Source organism: Notamacropus eugenii, chromosome 5 (assembly GCF_028372415.1).
Source record: "Notamacropus eugenii isolate mMacEug1 chromosome 5, mMacEug1.pri_v2, whole genome shotgun sequence".
Taxonomy (NCBI): domain Eukaryota; kingdom Metazoa; phylum Chordata; class Mammalia; order Diprotodontia; family Macropodidae; genus Notamacropus; species Notamacropus eugenii.
In genome coordinates, this window is record NC_092876.1 from 241,955,290 (window position 1) to 241,975,624 (window position 20,335).

At 36.4% G+C, this 20,335-nt stretch overlaps 1 protein-coding gene across 50 annotated transcripts in view; it reads right to left on the reverse strand.

The window, feature by feature from the left end:
* The window catches only part of TTN (titin), a 325,993-nt gene that overhangs the window by 228,597 nt on the left and 77,061 nt on the right, over positions 1-20,335 (reverse strand). For 47 of the 50 annotated variants that reach the window (XM_072612482.1, XM_072612462.1, XM_072612461.1 and 44 more), the window contains 11 exons: positions 7,861-10,740; positions 6,790-7,068; positions 3,949-4,512; positions 3,139-3,420; positions 2,765-3,043; positions 2,041-2,319; positions 1,664-1,942; positions 1,254-1,541; positions 857-1,135; positions 483-764; positions 101-379 (listed from right to left, as the gene is read on the reverse strand). In XM_072612482.1, the coding sequence (XP_072468583.1) occupies positions 101-379; positions 483-764; positions 857-1,135; positions 1,254-1,541; positions 1,664-1,942; positions 2,041-2,319; positions 2,765-3,043; positions 3,139-3,420; positions 3,949-4,512; positions 6,790-7,068; positions 7,861-10,740 (5,970 nt within the window). The remainder of the gene's footprint in view (positions 1-100; positions 380-482; positions 765-856; positions 1,136-1,253; positions 1,542-1,663; positions 1,943-2,040; positions 2,320-2,764; positions 3,044-3,138; positions 3,421-3,948; positions 4,513-6,789; positions 7,069-7,860; positions 10,741-20,335) is intronic. The other 3 variants (XM_072612505.1, XM_072612504.1, XM_072612499.1) reach the window with 2 other exon arrangements.

Genomic DNA, 20,335 nt, shown 5'->3' on the forward strand with positions numbered 1-20,335 from the left:
AAAATAAATTCTTCATGAGAACCAGTTAGGAAGCAACACTGATAAAAATGTAGAATTGGCACCCAGGTAAGGCATACCTACATTTCTAGGGGACACTAACCTTTTAAAGTGACCTTAGCGCTGCAAGTGCTGCTGCCCACCTCGTTGGTCACCCTACACTGGTATTCACCAGCATCAGGCGCATCAAATTTGAGAACCTGAAGGCTAACCAAGCGATCCTGAATGAATGTTTTATATTTTCTACCACTTCGAAGAGTTGTGTTGTCTTTGAACCAAGTAATCTCAAAGGGAGGAGTGCCTGCTACCTCAGCCAACAGCATCACGTCATATTCTCTCAAAACTTCAATTGGCTGGAACTTCTTGCTAAAGTAAGGAGACTCTATAGCACAAAAGAATATTGTTTTTGGTTAATGAGGGGGTGGAATGTTTGCTTCAGGCCAAAACCTTTGGTAATGCCCAAGGCCAAATCAACAAACACACACCTTTCACTATGATAATACTACTGCAGTGGTCACTCCCTGCTTCATTTTGAGCCTCGCACATGTATTCTCCACTGTCTTCAATGGCAATATCTGTAAGTCTCAGGGTGGCAACCGAGTCCACAAAAGACATTTTATGCTTACTGCTCTCCTTAATTTCTCTGTCATTGACAAACCAGGTTATTTTAATAGGAGGAGAGCCCGTGACTTTGCAGGCTAACTGAGTTGAGTCTCCTGTTTTCAAGAGTTGTGAGGGCTCTAGTTTTTCCACAAAGGTAGCAGGTTCTGTGGAATGGAGAAAGTTATTAAGAAGCGAGAGAAAGAAGTAAAGACACTGCAAAATAGCAGCACAAAGAGATGAAGAAAATAAGGCAAACCTTTCACAAACAAGTCTGCACTGCATTCCACTGCTCCAGCTACATTGCTGACTTTACAGGTGTATTTGCCTGAGTCTGATGTTTTTACTGTATATAGTTCCAGGGAACTCTCTAAAGATTCTTTGGTAATATAGCAGCTGCCACCAGACACCAATTCCTTGTCACCTTTAAACCACCTGATAGTGAGTGGAGTTGAACCTTTAAAAGTACTCTTCAGGCAGACGGTAGATCCAGGTATCAAGTCCCTTGACCCAGGTTTAATGACAAAGCTGGGAGGTTCTGAAGAAAAGTTATAAGAAACAATTTCAGTGAGTTAAGAGGCAAGGTCTAGAAGTGAAGAAGGCTTAATTATTGAATACTGAGTAGTAAGAAGTAAAAGGAAAATGTTTCCTCCAACCTTGGACAATTAAAGCACCACTGCTATCTTTGCTTCCAACAGAGTTCGTGGCGCGGCAAGTGAAGTTCCCTGCGTCACTCATGTCTACTCTGCTTATCTCCAAGGAGGCTGTGCCTTCCACAAAAGCTATTCTGTATCTGTCTGATGAAGTGACTTCTTTGCCATCCTTAAACCAGGATACCCTCATTGGAAGGGAGCCGGCAATTTTGCAGTCCAGGCGGCAGACACCGCTGACCACGCTGTCTGTGTTGCGTAAGGGTTTGGTAAAGAAGGGAGCAATGTCGCGATCTGTGCGTGGCACAACAAAAGAGAAAAATCAAAATGGGAAGTGGCTAAACCATTGGGTTTTTTTTCTTTCTATTCATAGTGTTGAAAAATAAGATACATAAAGTGTCTTTAAAAATACTAACCCAGTACAGTAAAAGTTGTCTCACAGGAACTGCTTCCGACTTCATTTAAAATCTCAAATGTGTATTGACCACTATCGTGTAGTTCAGCAGAGTAAAACTTGAGTTGGGCAATGTTATTCTTAAAACTGAATCTGTATTTTTTACTGGAAACCATCGGTTTTCCATCTTTATACCATTTAGGTTTGAGTTCTGGAGTGCCCGAAACCGTGTACTCCAAAGTTGCTGGATCTCCGGCAGTCACCTGAATCAGTTCTGCTCTCTCAATAATCTTGGCTGGTTCTATGGTGGCATTAAAGAATTGTGATTTAGAAAAGAGCATGAACGCTTCATTTTAAATGTAAATGAAAATGCAAAGTCAAAAATGTTCCTACACTGACCTTTAACCATTAATTCCCCGACAGAGGTTTGACTTCCAGCTTCATTCTCAGCTAGGCAAGTATACTTGCCACTAAAATTAATCTGGACATCAGGAATTAGCAAAAGTGCAACACCATTAGAAAAGCTCATTTTGATTTTATCGTCTTCTTTAATGATGTCTTGTCCTTTCATCCAGGTGACGGAAATAGGTTCTGAACCCCTTACAGCTGCTTGCAAAGTGACTGTTTGCCCTGCTAGGGCAGTAAAATCATCTACTTTCTTTACAAAAGTTGGTGGTTCTAGTTTAAAGAGGAAAAAGAAAACATTAAAAAAACTCTTCTGCTACTGTACATTTCAATATATTTAGGTGGCTTATGTAGGTTGGGTTTATTTGGCCCAAACACTATATTATACTACCCAGAAGAACTAATAAATACTTTAAGAAGAATTACAAATTGATTCTAGGGATAGGAGAAAAAGGATATAAGGGCTTTGGCTTTTGTAGCGAGGGATGATAAATGACTTATTGTGTGTTTCTCTTTAGTTATCAGGAATAAAGATTTATGCCACTGTTTAGACCATTGAATGAATGGAATTGCTGGATTTGTTCCCAAGAGGGGGGCAAAACCGAAGATAAAATGCAGTTTTAAGAGAATATTAAAAGAAGAGAACACACTAGTTTGATCTGAATAAGAAAGGTACTTTGTGAATGGCTTTAAAAGATGTTCGTTTTCAATCACTAACCTTTTAGGTAGAATGTTGCAGTGCAGCCGCACTTCCCAACCTCATTAGCTACCACACACTCGTATTCACCGATGTCTGCACTATTAAATGAAAATATCTCCAGAGACACAAGAGACTTCTGAGAAAGCAACCTGTATTTCTTACTACTTCGAATTTGCTTCTTTTCTTTAAACCAGCTAATTTCAAAGGGTCCAGTGCCTGAGATTTCACAATGAAGAAAAGCATTGGTTCCTCTCACTATCTCTGCCGGCTCAAGAGTTTTGATGAAAGAAGGGGGTTCTACAAAAGCATTAAATCACCAATAGAGAATTAGTTACAAGCAATGGACAAAGAAACTATTCTGAACAATGACAGCAGTAACTATGAAGACAAACCTTTGATAATTATTTCAGTACTGCAGCTATCACTGCCAACATCATTAATTGCTTCACATGAGTAGCTTCCACTGTCTTCTACTTTTACATCAGTGATATCAAGCACAGCCTCAGAGTTGGTAAAAGACATTCGCACTGTGTTACTTTCACTAAGTTCTTTGTTATTTTTAAACCAAGTGACCTGGATCACAGGAGAACCTTTGAGTTTGCAGTGGAGACGTGCTGATTCACCTGGGAGCATTAAATAAGATGGATCCACCTTCTTCACAAAGGATGGTGGCTCTAAATGAAGATTACAAAAGAGAAAAGAAAAAAAACCCTGAAACATGAAATTCACAAAGGAAAAGCAGACAGAAATAGTACAAAAGGACAGAAGAGACATGAATGCAATCAAAGTCATGTTGCCTCCCCCCAGTCATGTTCAGTCAATACTAGACTCTTTTCTCAGTTCCCAGTACAAAACTGGTGTTAACTAAAGACCACTTTTTAAAATGAAGAGGTTTAACATACATGTACATACACACACAAACACATATACATATCAAATACTCAAAAATTCTTAAAAATGACGAATTTTTGGAAGAAAAATAATTATAAACAGACAGACTCAAAAGAAGGAAAGCAAATGCATCTTAAGGTGAGAGTGGGTGGGAGGGAGATTTCCCAAAGGATTTGTCAAGAAGGAAATTATTGAATAGTAAAGTTTATTATCTATAGACTCCCCCCCCCCCCGCCTGACTCCATCAAAATTTTTCTATCACACTTCTGGCAATGGCATGACAAACATAGATGGGGAGAACCAAGGCTTACCTCGGACAGAGACAGTGGCAGAAGAGGAGCTGCTTCCAGCCTCATTGGAGGCTGTGCAGACATAATTCCCTGAATCCTTTAGTTTGGCCAGAGGAATCTCAAGGGATGCTATTTTATCCTCAAAATAGATCCTAAAATCTTTTCCAGCAGGAATTTTTCGCCCATCTTTACTCCACGTTATTGTCACTTTTCGGTCTTCGTCCACTTGGCATTCAAGATGCACCCTCTTATTGACAGCAGATTGTACAGATTCTAATTCTTTAATGAAATGTGGCTTATCAATTATGATCAGCTCTGCCTGGCAGATGTCTGCCCCAAACTTGTTAGAGGCCTTGCAAGAGTAGACTCCTCTGTCTTGTGCAGTAAGATTGGAAATCTCTAAAATGTGTTTGTTGTCTGCATCTGAAATCTTACATTTAGGTGAAGGTGAAATGGCAATGCCATCTTTCTGCCAAATGGTGTCAATCACAGGGGTCCCTGACACTGTACAAATGAATTTGGTTGCCTTCCCAACAAAAGTTGTAACTGACTTAGGTCTGGATAGAAAGGTTGGAGGAAATGCCTCTGCAAAAAGAAATTTTAAAAATCATTATATTCAGTTTGCACTCATGATCTTGTCTATTTCAAGACAGAAAAAAAGATGATTTATGTCTTAAGACAGTCATTACTTAAAAAGAGAACAATGAAACAGTGAGACCATAAGATCCATCAAAGAAAAGGAATGATAACATTCTTTACAGCAGAAAGTCAATGTAAATGTATAGATTATAATAGCCTCCAAATGCTGCCGTATGCCATAATAATAGTCCAAAGTCTAAAGATATCTCTTTATTAATGGCAGATGGTTCTGAAATATCTAACCAGTAACTCAGCCAATTTTTTCTTTCATATTGTTAAAAAGTGTATAGAAAAGAAAAAGATGGCATCAGAATATCAGATCTTAATAAGCAGTTTACTTTTCTAAAAAGAATTATTATTATTATTATTACAGATCTTGGAAGTCAAGGATATTATGCAAGCAGGAGGATTCCACACTCCTCATAACCTCTTCCCCCTCCAGGATCCCTTCCACCAAATACCTAAGTGACTGAGCTTCCAAATGGTCTCCTGAACTATTTCAAGACGATGGAAATATTTAGTAGCAGTCCTTTTCCATTTCACCTCCTGCCACATGAAATAAGTCTCCAGGCAATACAGAATATCCCTTCCACTGCCAACCCTACCACCCTTCTCTATCCTCCTTTATCCTAACCTGTCAGGCAGGCTAGCCTTACAGGAGCTTTTAGATGCCATTATTCTATATATGTTTTGTGTTGAACTGATTCTAATTAGAGAATTTAATGATTACATTACAATAAACAATAAACTAAAAATTCTAATCCCAAAGGAAAAGATTCTAGGCTTGGTTTTTTGAGAGTTCTGAGCAGCTTTAAGCACATTTCCTGGAGAGAAGAGGTGGATGAAGAGTAAGATTCGTAGAGTGGTGTTCATTCTTAAAACCCTCCATTTATGAGAGAAAAAAGTTTTCCATTTGTCTCCATTGGACCACTCCTTAAGGAACAGAATCAAGTAAGTTTTAGGGGGCAGTTTTTGGTTCATAAACAAAGTCCCCATTAAGCAGCTGGATAAACCTCAAATTCCAACCTAAACTTTCAATCCCCATTCTTTAGCTATCTTCACAATGTTCTCTGAGGAATATAAGATGTATCTTTTAATTTGATTTTGCTAAAAGTGGATCCAAGTGGTTGATGGGCTTTATAGACTCCCCTAGGCACATTGTAGGGCAAAGGACAAATTGTGCGGGAATGACTTTTTCATTACACTTTACTGTTGAAAATCTATAAGAAAGTTGGGGGAGGGGAGGAAGTTGTGTGGCAGTACTGATAAATAAAATACTAATAGAAAAACATGGTGAGAAATGAAAATGGAATTTCTTGGATCTTCTTCCATTCATCACTCATAATAATCCATGTAAAAACTGTTCTCACTTCACATTTAAACAATGAATAAAGTAAAACTTCATTATAGTTTAGTTAGAACAAAGTTCTACCAAATATAATATGGTTACAAGCAGGTCCAAATGTAACTAATGAATCCTGGGAAGAGGTTGCATGTATTCAAGTTTATATTATTGGAAGTTATAATGATGTAAAATATGGTAATTGGTTCTAATTAAAAAAAAATACAGCTCAAATTTGAATAATGCAACCACTTAAGATGCTTTATTCACACTAATAGGGACTTAGCTGTTTTCAAGCCAAGCACTGAGATCCTAAAAAAAATTTTTTTTAAAAGATAAGTGACAGATGTTGACAAATTTACTTCAAATTATTATACCAAGTGGGTAGTTCAGACACCATTTCACTTAATAAATAGAGCTGGTCTTTTAACAAAGACAAACTAGAAAGAATTTTTTTCAGATGTCATTTTTGCACATTTTAACTTCTCTGTAGAGTACCTCTTCTTAAAATGAATACTATCTATTTTAGAATTCATTTGTATTTTTTTTTTACTATAGTCTACCAACAAAGTGGTTTTTATTTTTTTTCAGTCAGTTGCAGAAAAATAATGGAAATAAATTTTCAATTAGTTTCTGCAACTAGTTGTCTTCTTCAAACTTCAGTTTTTGTTCTTGAGTTTTAGTAGAAGTAATTTTCTGGACCTGTACAAAAAACGTGGTTATTTATAGGTCTGCTTATGCAAGTACTTTGTGGCAGAGCATGGCTTTAGGTCAATGAACTTATTAATACATCAAGAAGAGTCCTATTGTTGTCTCTCACTGATTAGACTGGCAAGGATGTGAAAATTAGATTGATGCAACCCTTTATGTTCTATATTTACCTGTTACAGTTAAGGTTGCTGTACAGCTTACACTACCATATTCATTAGAAGCTTTACAGCTGTACTCTCCACAGTCAACGACTTGAGTTCTTAGGATTTCCAGGGTGGTCATGTAATTTCCAGATCTTATTGAGCACTTGTCACTCTCATAGATTTCTCGGCCAGCTTTAAACCACTGGAAACGAACATTGGGCGCACTTTGGATCTCACAAGTGAACTTGGCGAGGTGCCCAAGAGCTACCTCCAAAGGTTCAATTCTCCTCTTGATGACTGGGGCAGCTAGAAACGGAAGCATAACATTGTCAGAAAATTTTCTCTTGTGGGTTCTGTTTCTCTATATTGTGACTGTTAATGAAGTAATACTCTGAAACTCAATGCAAGCATTACAAGAGGGTGAATAGGAAAAAAATGTTCTAAGTGAAAGCCAATGGTAGAAAATGTGTTTGACATACTCAATGGGAACTTTGCAGTCAGTTAGGAAAACTCAGTAATTACTGGATGTGATAACACTAGCTAACATGCATAGCATGCTATGAACTCTATGCACCTCGTTGTGCTACAACACTGAAAAGCAAAATGTGAAGGAAAATGATATTTTAAAAGATGATATAGCAAAAACCAAAAGAAAGAAAGAAAACATTATTAAAATGTACACATGGACAGCTAATCATGGTTTTTAAGGAACAGGGTTGAAATTGTCGATATGGGAGTTGCTAATTGGTAACATATGCAGTGATTGCTTTCTCATTACATAAGACTGTGAAAGACGATTTATTTCCTTATAGGAAAAAAGCTAAAGTGGTGCTATATTTAAAATAGAGAAAGCAATAAAAATGTACTTTTTTGTTTTCAAAACCAAATGGAGAAGCAACAGTGGTAGCAAGTTACTGAAAATGTACTGAATGAGGAGAAAGAAAGAAAATTTATAACCATGATTAGGTCTGTGACTTCATGAATACTCTTATTTAATCTGTCATCTACAATGGCAGAAAAGGTGACACTCAGTGATGGCTCTAAATCATTGCAACCAAGTGAATATTAGTGGTGGATATTTTGTCTTCAGAATCCAACCTCTCTTTATTATTGTGAGTTTTGCAGAAGTTGTCATCTTTCCACTTTCATTTAGTGCCTCACAGCTATATTCTCCTTGGTGCAGCTCCTTGTTCACTTTATTGATCACTAGGGTGTATGTATCATGATCTTGTAAACACTTGAATTTTTCATCTGGAGAAATCAGTTTACTCTCAAAATACCAGTTTACCTCTTTAGAATTGGTAATTTGCAATGTGAAGTGTACAATATCATCTTCTTCTGCAACGGTGTCTACCAAATGCTTTTGTATAACTGGACAATCCTTTCTAGCCATGGTCTCTTCTGGCTTTTGAGTTGTAGCCATGTTATTTTCTATGCTATTATCAACAGAGAGGTCTTGCTTTTCCTCTGCCAATTTTAGTTCATCATCTTGCTTTTCAGTGGGGACAGAAGCTAATGGCTCCTCTTTAGTCACTGCTATGGTCTCTATTTCTTTGACCTGACTTTCCACAAGAAAAGAAATGACTTCTTCCATTGAAACAAGGTTGTCAGGCCTTACTTCTGGTGCAGTGATTACCTTAACCTGTTGGGCATCCAAGGAAAAATTGGTTTCTTCCTGTAAGCCTTCTGTAGTAATTGATAAAGGGTCAGTTTGGTCTGCTACTAGTATGTTTGTCTCCTCATAGATGACAGACCATAAAGCATCCTTAAGTTCCATTTCCAAGTTAGTCCTCTGAAAGTCAATCCCTTCAATGACAACAGTGATTTCTTCTGTAATGGAATTCACTGTGGTTATGACATATGTGCACATTATTTGTTTAGGTTCTGTGGTGGGGGCTACGGTCTTGACTTCAACTTTATCAATATTTCTGAGCCATTCAGAGAAGATGCTAGGTTGTTCACTTGCAACAGCAGCTTGCAGAGCCCTTCGGAGCTGAACCTTTATGTCAAGTTTATACTGATCTGGAACAACAGAGGCAAACTGCTTTTCCTTAGAAAGGATGTCACTTCCCTGAACCTCGTGCACACTCTGTATTCTTTTAGGTTGCTTTTTGGACTCAGTAATTTGGGTTTCTGACCTTGACCACTCACATGCATGCTCTTCTCTAATAAGATGCTTTTCCTCTAGTGATAGAGGAAGTTTTAAGGACTGTCCTTCCCGAATTCTGGTTGCAAAATCTTGAACTGTAGTTTCTAATTGATCTGTATTGACTACAAGAATATCATGTTCTTTGGTGCACACATTTTCTGAAAGAAATTGTGGTTCCTGGCTCATCTCAGAGACCACAGTTTCAATACCATTGAAACTCTCCATAGGTCCTTCATGTAGACTCTGATTCTCAGTTACAGTAGGTAACTGCAAAAGAGCTTCTGTCTCTAGATCTTGGACAGCCACTACCTTCTTTTGGTCTGCAACAGGGATCATACTTTCTTTTGGGAAAGGTATTTCTTCAGTCACGTTGCTGGAATACAAACAAGGCTGGGGTTCACTTGTAGACTGTGGATTACTCATTTCAGGGCTGGTTGGTATAGTGCTAAGTTGCTCTTCTGTGAATATGCCACTGTCTTCTGTGGTCACAACACCTTGAAATATTTGGTCAGTGCCTGATGAAACAGCTTTTGATGGAGGCTTTTGAAAAGTCAAAACATCTTCTTTTGGTTGTCTGGTTTGCTGCTGCAGTGTAGGAACAGCTTCTTTGATGGGTGGAATGCACGTTAACTGGTCAGTGTAGGGGAGTTCACTGGCCCTTTCAGAAGAAGGGCTCTTTTGTTCTCCCGTGATGATGGAGTGCAGTAAAGCTACTTGGTCATCTGATGGTGAAGCAACCTTGAATCGTGCTATTTGCCCCTGGACAATATGCAAATTAGAACATTCTTCATCTTTTTGGGTCCCTGAAGTTACATCAGTGTTTACTGAATGCAAATTCACAGTATGCTCATATGAAAATTGCTGCTTTTCTTCCGTGATTAAAGCAGCTTTCAAAATGATGTCCTTTTCCAGTGACTCAGCTTTCTCCTCTAAGGGTGATATGTCTAGGTCATTCTTAGAGGGTAAGTCTGTTTCAGGAAGGCTTAGATCTTCAGGAATTGCTTGTGTTGACTTTGCTAGCGTGGGTGAACCAGCTACATCAAGGTCTTCTGAAAGAACAAGAAGTTCAGCAGTAGATATGCATTCCCCCCATGGATTTATGGCTTTACAGACATACGTACCACTGTCTTGACTTTGAGGATCATTTACAATAAATGTTCCTGAACCATCTGGATTATGAATGATAGTAAAATATATGTTGGTAGAAAGCTGTTTGTCTTCTTTGAACCACTGAATTTTAGGGGCTGGTTCTCCAAGCACTATGTACTCAAAGACAGCAGGGAGCCCTTGAACACACTGAACTGGTTCCAACTTCTTAAAGAACCAAGGGGGACCTGGTCCTGCAAGTTGTTCCAAAGATTTCTCCACTGTGGGTTCATCATCTGTGTAGCCCTTCACTTTTGACTTTACCTTTAAATGGGCACTGCATACTGCCTTTCCATATTCATTGCTGGCAATGCAAGTATAATCTCCTTCATCCTCAAATGTGGTATCTATAATGATCAAACTGTAATCATTTCCATCAAATACAAATTTGTAGGCAGTAGAAGTTGTTAACTGCATTCCATTGAAGAACCACTGAATTTTAGGTTTTGGCATGCCAATGGCTGTCACAGAAAGTTTAGTCACATCCCCTAAGCTTATTTCAACATCAGACACTTTTTTGATGAATTCTGGGGCAGTCCCCTCCTTTTGCAAATCAAATTTACTTGAACAAATAGAAGATTCTGGCACAAGTTCAAGTGTTTTATCTTTATCCGACAACTGAAGATTAATGTTGTAAGTTTGGAGGCTTTCTTCCTTAGCAGACAGAACAGAACCAGAATCCTCTGTATGGGGGAAATGATCACTTTTTAAAAAAAGATGCTTTACTATAAAATTAAATATAAAAAATCTAGAAAAATCAAAGCAAACAGATTAAAACATCTAGTAAGTGACAGATTTGTGTTTTTTTGTATTAGTAGAATTCTTATAAGGTGATTATTGAGATTTTTAAAAGTTTTTTTGTTTATATTTAATTAAATTACATGAAATTAAATCCTGAAGGACACTACAGGGACATAGTTTTTGATATGCCTTTTTCTAATATTTAAAAATTCATGAATTTTAAATGTACTATTGTATGTTTCTCATTGTGTTTGTCCTTCGTTGCAGAAGATGGTATATATAAATGAACAGTTTCTAAAATTTACCAGTTTAAGATATTTAAGTACTTAAAATAGAAACCTAAACTATTTAATTTAAATTCTCATAATGGCAGAGCAAGAAGTAAAGTATATGTTTTATCCTCCAGACTCCCTATTCTAGCAAAGAATTTGTTTTTTTACCAAGCACCATGCCACAAAATGTATAGGATTAATAAAGATGAGTTCTCCTAAGAGCACCATGGAGTCAATGATTCTCAATTGCATTGGCTAGGCCTCCTAAAATTAACTCTTATCTGTGTTATTATTTTACCTAGGATATTAATATAATATTTCTCCTAAGTGTGTATTTAAAAAAACTTAAATCCACTTGGAACCACAGAGATCTTTATTCTGTAAATGACATAAGAATTACTGAAGTAAAGACGAAAGGTCTTTGCAGTCAATAAATCTTGAGATTAGATTCACAGGGTATTGAAAGAATACTGGCCTACTACTGGGTGTCCCTTGGAGGAACTGGGGTTGAAAGAAAATTTCATTTTCGACAGATCTGCTCTTTTTCTTTCTCTATGCTTTTCAGCAGAAATCAGATTAAAACCTTATGAGAATGATAATCTATGGCAGAAAGTAAAATGCTATTTTCCTGAGATTGAGAATAAATTGACTCGGATATTAGACATTTTTACTTTCACTATTGTGAAAAACTGTACAAAAAAAATATATAGAAAAGTGACATGATCTGGAGGGAAGGTACTTTAGAGTGTAGATGAGAAACTGAGGCTCAGAAAGGTTAAATGACCTTGACCAAGGTCATATACCTAGTTAAGTGCAGAACTAAGTTTCAAACCCAAGTCCTCTGATACTAAACCTTGATCTCTTTCCATTGAACTGCATTTCCTACCTAAAGGAAAAAAAAGAACTTAGTCCTGTGACTTAATTTCAACTTTTTTTCCATTAAAGTTTATGAGCAGATTAGATAAATACATTTTTATTCAACTATCTCCTAATAAGAAAATGTTTTAATTTCATTGTCAGCACAAAATAATAGATGCCCTACTTCTATTATTAATTCATTACTAATAAGTTCAAATTTAAAATTAAAATTTCATTTTATTTTGAATTGTTTAGGCAAGTAACTTGGGCAATGTAAGATGATATCAATAAAGCAGAAAATGGATTTCTCTTACTAAAAAAGTAGCTCTCTGGCTCACTGAGATTATAACCACAAAATTTCAAACATATAGATAAAGCCTGAGATATCCAATCCAAATTTTAAAACTACACTGGTAAAACATCCAAATAAATCTGTTTTTGACTAAATGTTTCACTTTTACTCCAATGTTGAACCCCTTCTTTTGTTCATTCACATATAAAAAACTGAACTGTCTTGGATACTTCCTTATAACTCCTGCTAAAAACTTAGGTAACTGTAACTCGTGATTAACTTTAAAAAAAAATTTTAATACTTGAAATTTCATTTGATACTATTCTTTAGCTAACATTACTATTTCCAAAACAAAATATGTTGCCAGAAAATGCCTTCAAACCAAAGTTGTTAAAAATTGAGTGTTCACTGTAAATGTTTTTATTTTGAGTTGCTAAGGAAGTCACTTGTTTTTTTTTTTTTTAAAAGATCATGATGAATGAGAATATTTCTAGGTGATAATGTGAGAAAATATTTTCAAATGGCATTTTGACTGATAAGAAGGAAAAATATACTTTTTGACCCCCCTTTTAATTCATCCCTGAAGGAGAGTGTACTGACACTTTTGTGTCATTTTAATCAAGATGATTGGCACAAGATTAATCCAACAAGTCTTTTTTTACTGGATAAGCAAAGGAAGTTAAAGAGCCAGGAAAAGAAAAAAAAATCCCAACATTACTATTTAAAAGTTTTATTGGGTGAGGAAAACCTGTACAGCAATACTTGAAATACAAATACAAAACAGTGAATAGGAGTAATTACTGTACCCTGATTGAGAGAATGAAAGAATATTTATATTTAATTATTCTGCATTCCCTTTTGAATGTAGCCCTCAGCATCCATTCTGAGAGACAAGGCAATCTTGTACTGTACAATTCTTTTTTTACTTCAGTAGCTAATTGCTCTTGAATCATAGACAAGACAGACCAGCCTTATGCTTGATTCCTTTCTGCAGAACTACATTAGTGATATAAAAAGGTACAGGAAGTATATTTACTTTAAAAGATAAGATTCTAACATTTACTAAATATAAGAACACTGGCCATAGTCATAGGCAGCATATGGAACAGAACCATTTGATCATTATTTTAATCAACAAATCCTAAATATGCTTTTCAATTTAATATACTTTTGGTGACCATTTTAGTGGTATCTTTTGATTTACAATATATGACTTATATAAGGTTTTCCTATTAGATTTCCCAAATACCTCTACAGGGAATGAATATGGATATACAGTATGAAACTATTCCTACTTACCATAAGGTTGAATCAGAGAATCTTATTTGTTCTTTCTCATTTTTCAATATTTAGAAAAACAGAAAATGATACATTAACCACGAATAAGGTTAGTAAATTAAATACAAATGAATTGTTAGGAGTGTTCCATATTCAAACTTTTCACGGCAATAACAGTGACACAACAGTCTTTTTCTTAAAGTTCCTAGTTGAATTTAAGATGGTTTGATACAATGAACTCTTTCTAACATCAGAAAACATTTAGCTTCACATCAAAATGTTTTGTGGGTCCAGTAAATAAGAACCACTGAACATACATAAAGTGCTGTGTAAACTTGAAAGCACTATGTAAATGTCATTAATTATTAACAAGGCATTGGATCTTATTTTTTTTAAGAAGTTGGGTTAAGATGTGAGAATGTCAGTGTCAAGTATTGACCCTCTTAGTTTGGTTTATTCTATTCGTTATGACCTCTATTACTTATAGCTTTTAATTTAAAAAGTTTGGTTTTTTAATGATAGAAAAGAGTTCATTGTAAAAAACATTAAACAAAGGAAATATAGGATCCATACAGAAAAAGGAGATCCTTAATATACATGTTATTTGAGGTAAAAATTTAAATTATCATGCTAAAATATATTTATTGAATGCTGTTCAGATACTGTTTAAATAATTTAGGTAATATAATTATGGAAGAGCCTTACTGTTACATAACCAGACAACAATAAAGCAACAGTTTATGGGTAGGTTTAATTAAGATTCATATTTTCATTACTGTATCCATATCATTTCCTCAATGCTACAAAACTAAAACTCAGTTCATTTTTGTCTTATGCTAGCATCGCATAGCATAGAAATTTAGAGTTGGCAGGTACCTTAGAGATTATCTAGTCCAACCCTCTCTTGTATAAATGAGAAAACAGAGCTTCTCAATAATTACAGTTTGTAAGACTATGTTTAGACAAAGTACAAATGACTTCTTTAAGTTATACTTAATTCAAAGATGGTCATTTAAAAATGATCAGTTAAAATCATTTTAAAGAAGTATATCCTATAATAAAGGTTTAGCATATTCCATTAACAATTTCTTGTTATTTTAAAAGTGAAATTCAGTCAAAAAGTTAAGACATTTTATTGTCTTGTACTGTTAGTAAATAGACTGGAATATATGTTATGACCCATATCTTTGGAGCGGTGCATATTTATGGATAGAAATGCTATCTGCAAATGACTGGTAGAATCCTGTTCAAATACAGAAGACCACTTGAAGGAATTCTTTTGAATTGTGATGAACAAAACACCAAATCCTTTGGAAGACATTTGTGGGACAATCAGATTTTCAAAAAAACTTGATGACTTTAAAGAGTGGAGAGACAGAATTAGCTACCAATTAGCCAGAGTTGGTTTTGCCTTCTTGCTGTTGACCTCAATTCAAAAGAGCAATTCCAAATATGGGTTATAACACATGTAGAAAGTAGAGAGAGGTGATGCTAATTCTTTACTGAGTTTCTGCTTGCTCATTTGATATAGTTCTCAATTTCACCTCTTTTCCTTTGACCACACAGTTTATTAGCAGATCTTTTACTCACTAAAAGAGAATGTATTCCAATGACACATTATCATGAAGGAGGAATGCAACATTTAGATGGGGGTCCACATTTCACTGCACTTGATTTCCAAAGTACAGGTAAATTAGAAGTATGAACAACTAGATTACCAAAGAGATATTTAATAAATTTTTTCACAGACTAACATATATAAAAGACGGCTCAACATCTTAAAAAGCAGAATATTTACATGTAATAAAATTTAAGGTTTCTACATGCAGAGCTTACATCGATGAGGCATTACAAGTACTGCTTTCAAATGGACTTTACAAATGAATACACTTGAAACATCTAGAACTACAAATGTTGAAAATATGAGAGCATCTAAGACTGTTACAGTAATTACAAAAATGCTAAAAGACAGTGGCTTTGTGGCTAGCGCTTCCAGACTGCTCAACAAAATTTAGTTAAGGTTAAAGTGGCACAGGTCTCTGCCATTCCTAATTGGTTTGTGGCTACACACCTATACTCGCCTTCATCAGCTGGGATTAAATTCGTAATAAAGAGGTTATGGAAACCTGTGTCACTTTCCTCAGAACTGAACCTTTCTCCTTGAACCAGTTTTCCATCTTTGTACCAGTTAACTGCCGGCTTGGGAGAACCACGAACCAGGCATTGGAAGTAAGCTGCCGTACCTACAGGTGAGCTACAGTCAGAAATAGCTTTCATAAATCTGGGAGGTCCTTCTACCACATGAAACTCGAAAAATCTGTCTGAATATTTGCTTTTCAGGACTGCTTTCTCCTTAAAGCTACTTACAGTTACTTGGCTTTTTCTTGATGTTGTTGCAACAATTTCAGAATTTCCTATGGTGAGAGAGCCCCTGCAAATAGCTTCACCGACATTATTCACAGCTCTGCATCTATATGTGGCACTGTCTAAAAGACAAACCCCTAGAATTTTAAGAGAATGATTTCCCTTATCATCACTAACCACATATTTAACATTATCAGGTTCAATATACGTGTATTCTTTATACCATCTAATCACTGGAGTTGGAACGCCTATTACTGAACATTCGAATACAGCTTCTGAGTTCTCTGGTATTTTATTATCACAAATAGGCTTTGTGAAACGTGGAGGCATTTCAAATACTTCTAAATCAATCTTTAAATCTCTGCTTTCATTTCCCATAAAGGCCATATTTGGTTCTACTAAGTTTAAGGGGAGAACATCAAGACTTACAATCATGCTTTTATGATCAGAAGTAAATTCTGGAACTGTGACTATTTTCACCTGCTTCTCAAATTCTTTAACATCATTCTCCCCTAATTCAACTTCTAAGACAATTTCCTGAGGAGAAGGTGTTCTTGATGATGAATTTTTTTCCAAATCAAACTCCATAACATGCTGATGTGTTACTGGAGGAGGGAGGGCCACTGCTCTTCTGTCTGGAGGCAAAATGTCAACTTTTGCAAAGCTTTTGGCTTCCCCTATGATATTCACAGCATGACACATGTATTCTCCCTCATCTGATTTTTGAACGTTGCAGATTTCCAGCGAACACACATTGCCTATTCTTTCTATTTTGACTCTTTCATCTGGTTCTAGTAATGATTTATTTCGATACCATTTCACACCAGGAACTGGGAGTCCCTCAACTTCAACAATGAAACCTAATGTCGTATTTCCAAAGATCCGTCTTTTGGTCAGAGGTGAGATAAATGATGGTGGCATTTCATTTTCTTTTGGTTCAACTGCTTCATTAGGTGTACCAAATGATTCTGAGCGCCATAGATCAGATGCTGGACTCCTTTCTCCAGTAGGGGTGTGGTAGAGTTCATTTGGTGTGCTGTCCTCCCTAGCTATTTTTGATGGGAATTTCCTCATACTTAAATTAAGCTTTGGTTCTCCTGAAGGGGTAGAATATCTCTCAGCACTTTCTCCTCCTGAAGGAGTAGAAAATCTCTCAGCACTTTCTCCTCCTGAAGGGGTAGAATATCTCTCAGCACTTTCTCCTCCTGAAGGGGTAGAATATCTCTCAGCACTTTCTCCTCCTGAAGGGGTAGAATATCTCTCAGCACTTTCTTCTCCTGAAGGTGTGGTGTATCTTTCAGCTACTTCACCTTCTGATGGTGTAGAATATCTTTCAGCTATCTCTTCTCCTACTGGTGTGGAATATTTTTCAGTTGTATCCAGAGAAGCAAAATGTAACTCATGTGAAACAGGAAATTCAAAATGTTCAACTGATGATGGAGGTGTATAGAACTGGTCTAATTCAGAGATTTCCTCACTGCTTGTGCTTCCGAACTCAATTGACATATCTGATTCAGGAGAGAATGGACGAGCCAGTGATTCTTGCTGCTGGTTGTAAAATTCATAGACGGTGCTGAAGGTCACATCTTCGACTTCCATTGAAGTAATTGACTCATTTTGGAAAAGTTCTGCCTTATAGTCTTTGGTATCAGGAGGCTTTTGCTTTCCAGCAGAGAGTAAATATTTTGCTAGGGAGGTCTCTGATTCATTAGTGGCTAAAGGCATTTCTTTTTCAATTTGATTTTCTGAATAACACTTTTCTTCTTCCAAACCATCTGTTTTTATTGCTGCCTGTCCATTTTGATCTAAGTGTTCCTCAGTTATTAGAAATGGGAAATACTGACTTACAGAGAGTTTTCTATCTGTTTCATTTTGATCGTGGTGTTCTTTAGGAGTGACACCTTCATAATTCTGCATTCTCGTATCTAATTCTTCAAATGAAGTTGGTTCAGGCACCAAGATATGTTCTTCTTTTTCTTCAATTTCAGAGGTAATTAAATGCCTTCCCTCACTTGCAGCCTTTTTCAAGTCTGCTATGAAGCTTTCAACTCCAGTTTCTGGTATTTCAGGTCCTAAGGTTTGGAACCAGGGAAGTGTTTCATGATGAGTTTCTTCGGCCCTAGACTTGAGTGAAAAATCTGTTTCTAAAACACTGATATCATGCTCCTGAAGATAAGGGCCCTCTTTCTCCAGGTATAATGTATCTTCATCAATATGGCTTTTTTCCAACTCAATCACATGTCCATTGGAAAACTCCTGGCTAGATGGAATTTCTCGTTCAGTCAATGTTGTAATAGTTTGCACATTTTCTGATATATCACAGACATCTACTTTTAATGCTTCAGAATTAAAAATTTCATCCTTGTATACCTCTTTCTGTTGCTCACAAACTTTTTCTTCCAATTCCTTTGCTGTATTTCCCAAATGGGAATAAATTTGTTTCAAATCAAACACAATGTTCCCTAAATCAGATTCATTTATTTCAGAGGCAGGATTTTGATCTTCAGCTACTTCTGGCTCTACCGTATCTAATTCTTGACTGCCATCTTCCATATCTTCTACATGAGGGTGAGACTGTTTCAGATCTGATCTAATATATCTACCAGGCTCAGCATTTTCAGAAGCTGGTGCCCGATCTTCTAAACAGCTCTCTTTTCCTTGTTCCTTCTCTTTCTCTGCAAAATTCTGCCCCACTTGAGAAGAGAGAAGTTTCAAATTCATTGCAAAGTTATGTGAATCAGCTTCAGCTTTAACAGAAGTTCTCACATCCGTTGTTTCACCCACCAGGGGCCCATATGACTCTGATTCTAATGATTCAGATAGAGTCCTTGTGGATCCTTCATAAAACATATCAGACTCTTCACTTGTGGCACTTCTAAAATCGCACTCTTCATGGACTACTTTTTCCAAAGGGTGCCCTTGTCCTTTTTCCTTCACTTTTTTGCCTCTGTAACCTCTTTTTCCATTGCAAGGCTCTTCAGATATCATAATGGATGAATCTTTCTCCACATAACTTTGAACTGCCTTTTCAAACGGAATATTTGACAAATATTCAGCTGTTCTATGTTCATAAATGTTTTCTTTTTCTATTCCCTCTTGTTTATCAAGTTGTTTCTCCATCTCAAAAGGATAAACTCTGGCTTCCTCTTTCTCTGACTCTCTCTGTTCACTTACAGATCTGTCCTTCCTTTTATTCTGACATTGTAAATTTGTATTTTCAACTCCAGGTGGCTCATGGATTTTTATGGATTTTGTCACAACTTGCATAAATCTAGCTGGTTTTTCTTTGGAATATACACAATGCTCCTTATCTTTCTCTCGTAGCTGCTGAACAGTCTCAAGACTCTGAAAATATTCCTTTATTGAATATTCTTTCACATTAGATTTGCTTGTAAGAGAATCAACTGAATAGTCATAAAAATGTGCTTTTGCAATTTCTCCCTGCATTTGTTCTTGTATATTTGTGAAATCTTTCATCTCAATACCACCTATATTTTCTGGCTGGTTATAAGAACTAAGATTAACAGGCTCTACTATGAGATTTGAAGTACTTTGTACTATTCCTAAGATGTTTTCAGCAATGCAAGTGTATCTTCCAGAATCTTGAAAACTTACTTCATTGATATATAACCTGTACCTACCACCTTCTTCCACACATCCAAATCTCTGGCTCTGGTTCAAGGCTGTGCCATTTTGATACCAGGTTACAGTGGGTTGAGGATCTCCAGATATTAAACATTCAAGTGTTACTGAATCTCCTTCTCTACATTTGATAAGCTTGGGCATTTCCGCTAGTAGTTTTGGTGGCTCACTGAATGAAAATGTAAATCTGTGCTTGGGAGACTGAGTAACTTGATCACAAGATGCTACTTTAGGTACAAATTTGACTGGTTGGAAAACTTCTCTGAATTCTTCTTGTTCAGGATTAAGGGTAGCTTCAGTTATCTGAATTTCTACAGGAAATGAAAGTAATTCTAAGTTTGCAGGGGTAGCAATGGATGGGGTGGCTTCTGAAATGGACACATTTGATCTGTCTTCTTGCCAGGAAGTTTGGCTGCCTTCTTTCATTGGGTCGAATGCTAATGGAAGTTCCTCTTCCTCTTCAGTATACTTGTGGAAGGATGGGACCTGACAAGTGTTAGGTGGTTTGACACCAAACCTCTGCTTGGCCTTCACTTTAATCACACCTGAAGTTTTTACTGTTCCATACTGGTTAAATAGCACACATGTCACAGAGCCCTCATTTTGAGGGAGAACAGAAGAGAAAGTTAGAGTTGAATGACCTTCAGTAGTTCGGATAACGTAGTCTTGTTTACGTGGGATTGGCATATCATTGTTATACCAAGTCACTATGGGTTGTGGATATCCTTGAAAGTAACAAGCAAACATGCAACAATCTCCTTCATTTACTTCTTGAGATTCAAGTTCACGAATGAATGAAGGAGGGCAACGTTGTAAATGTTTCTGAAAAGG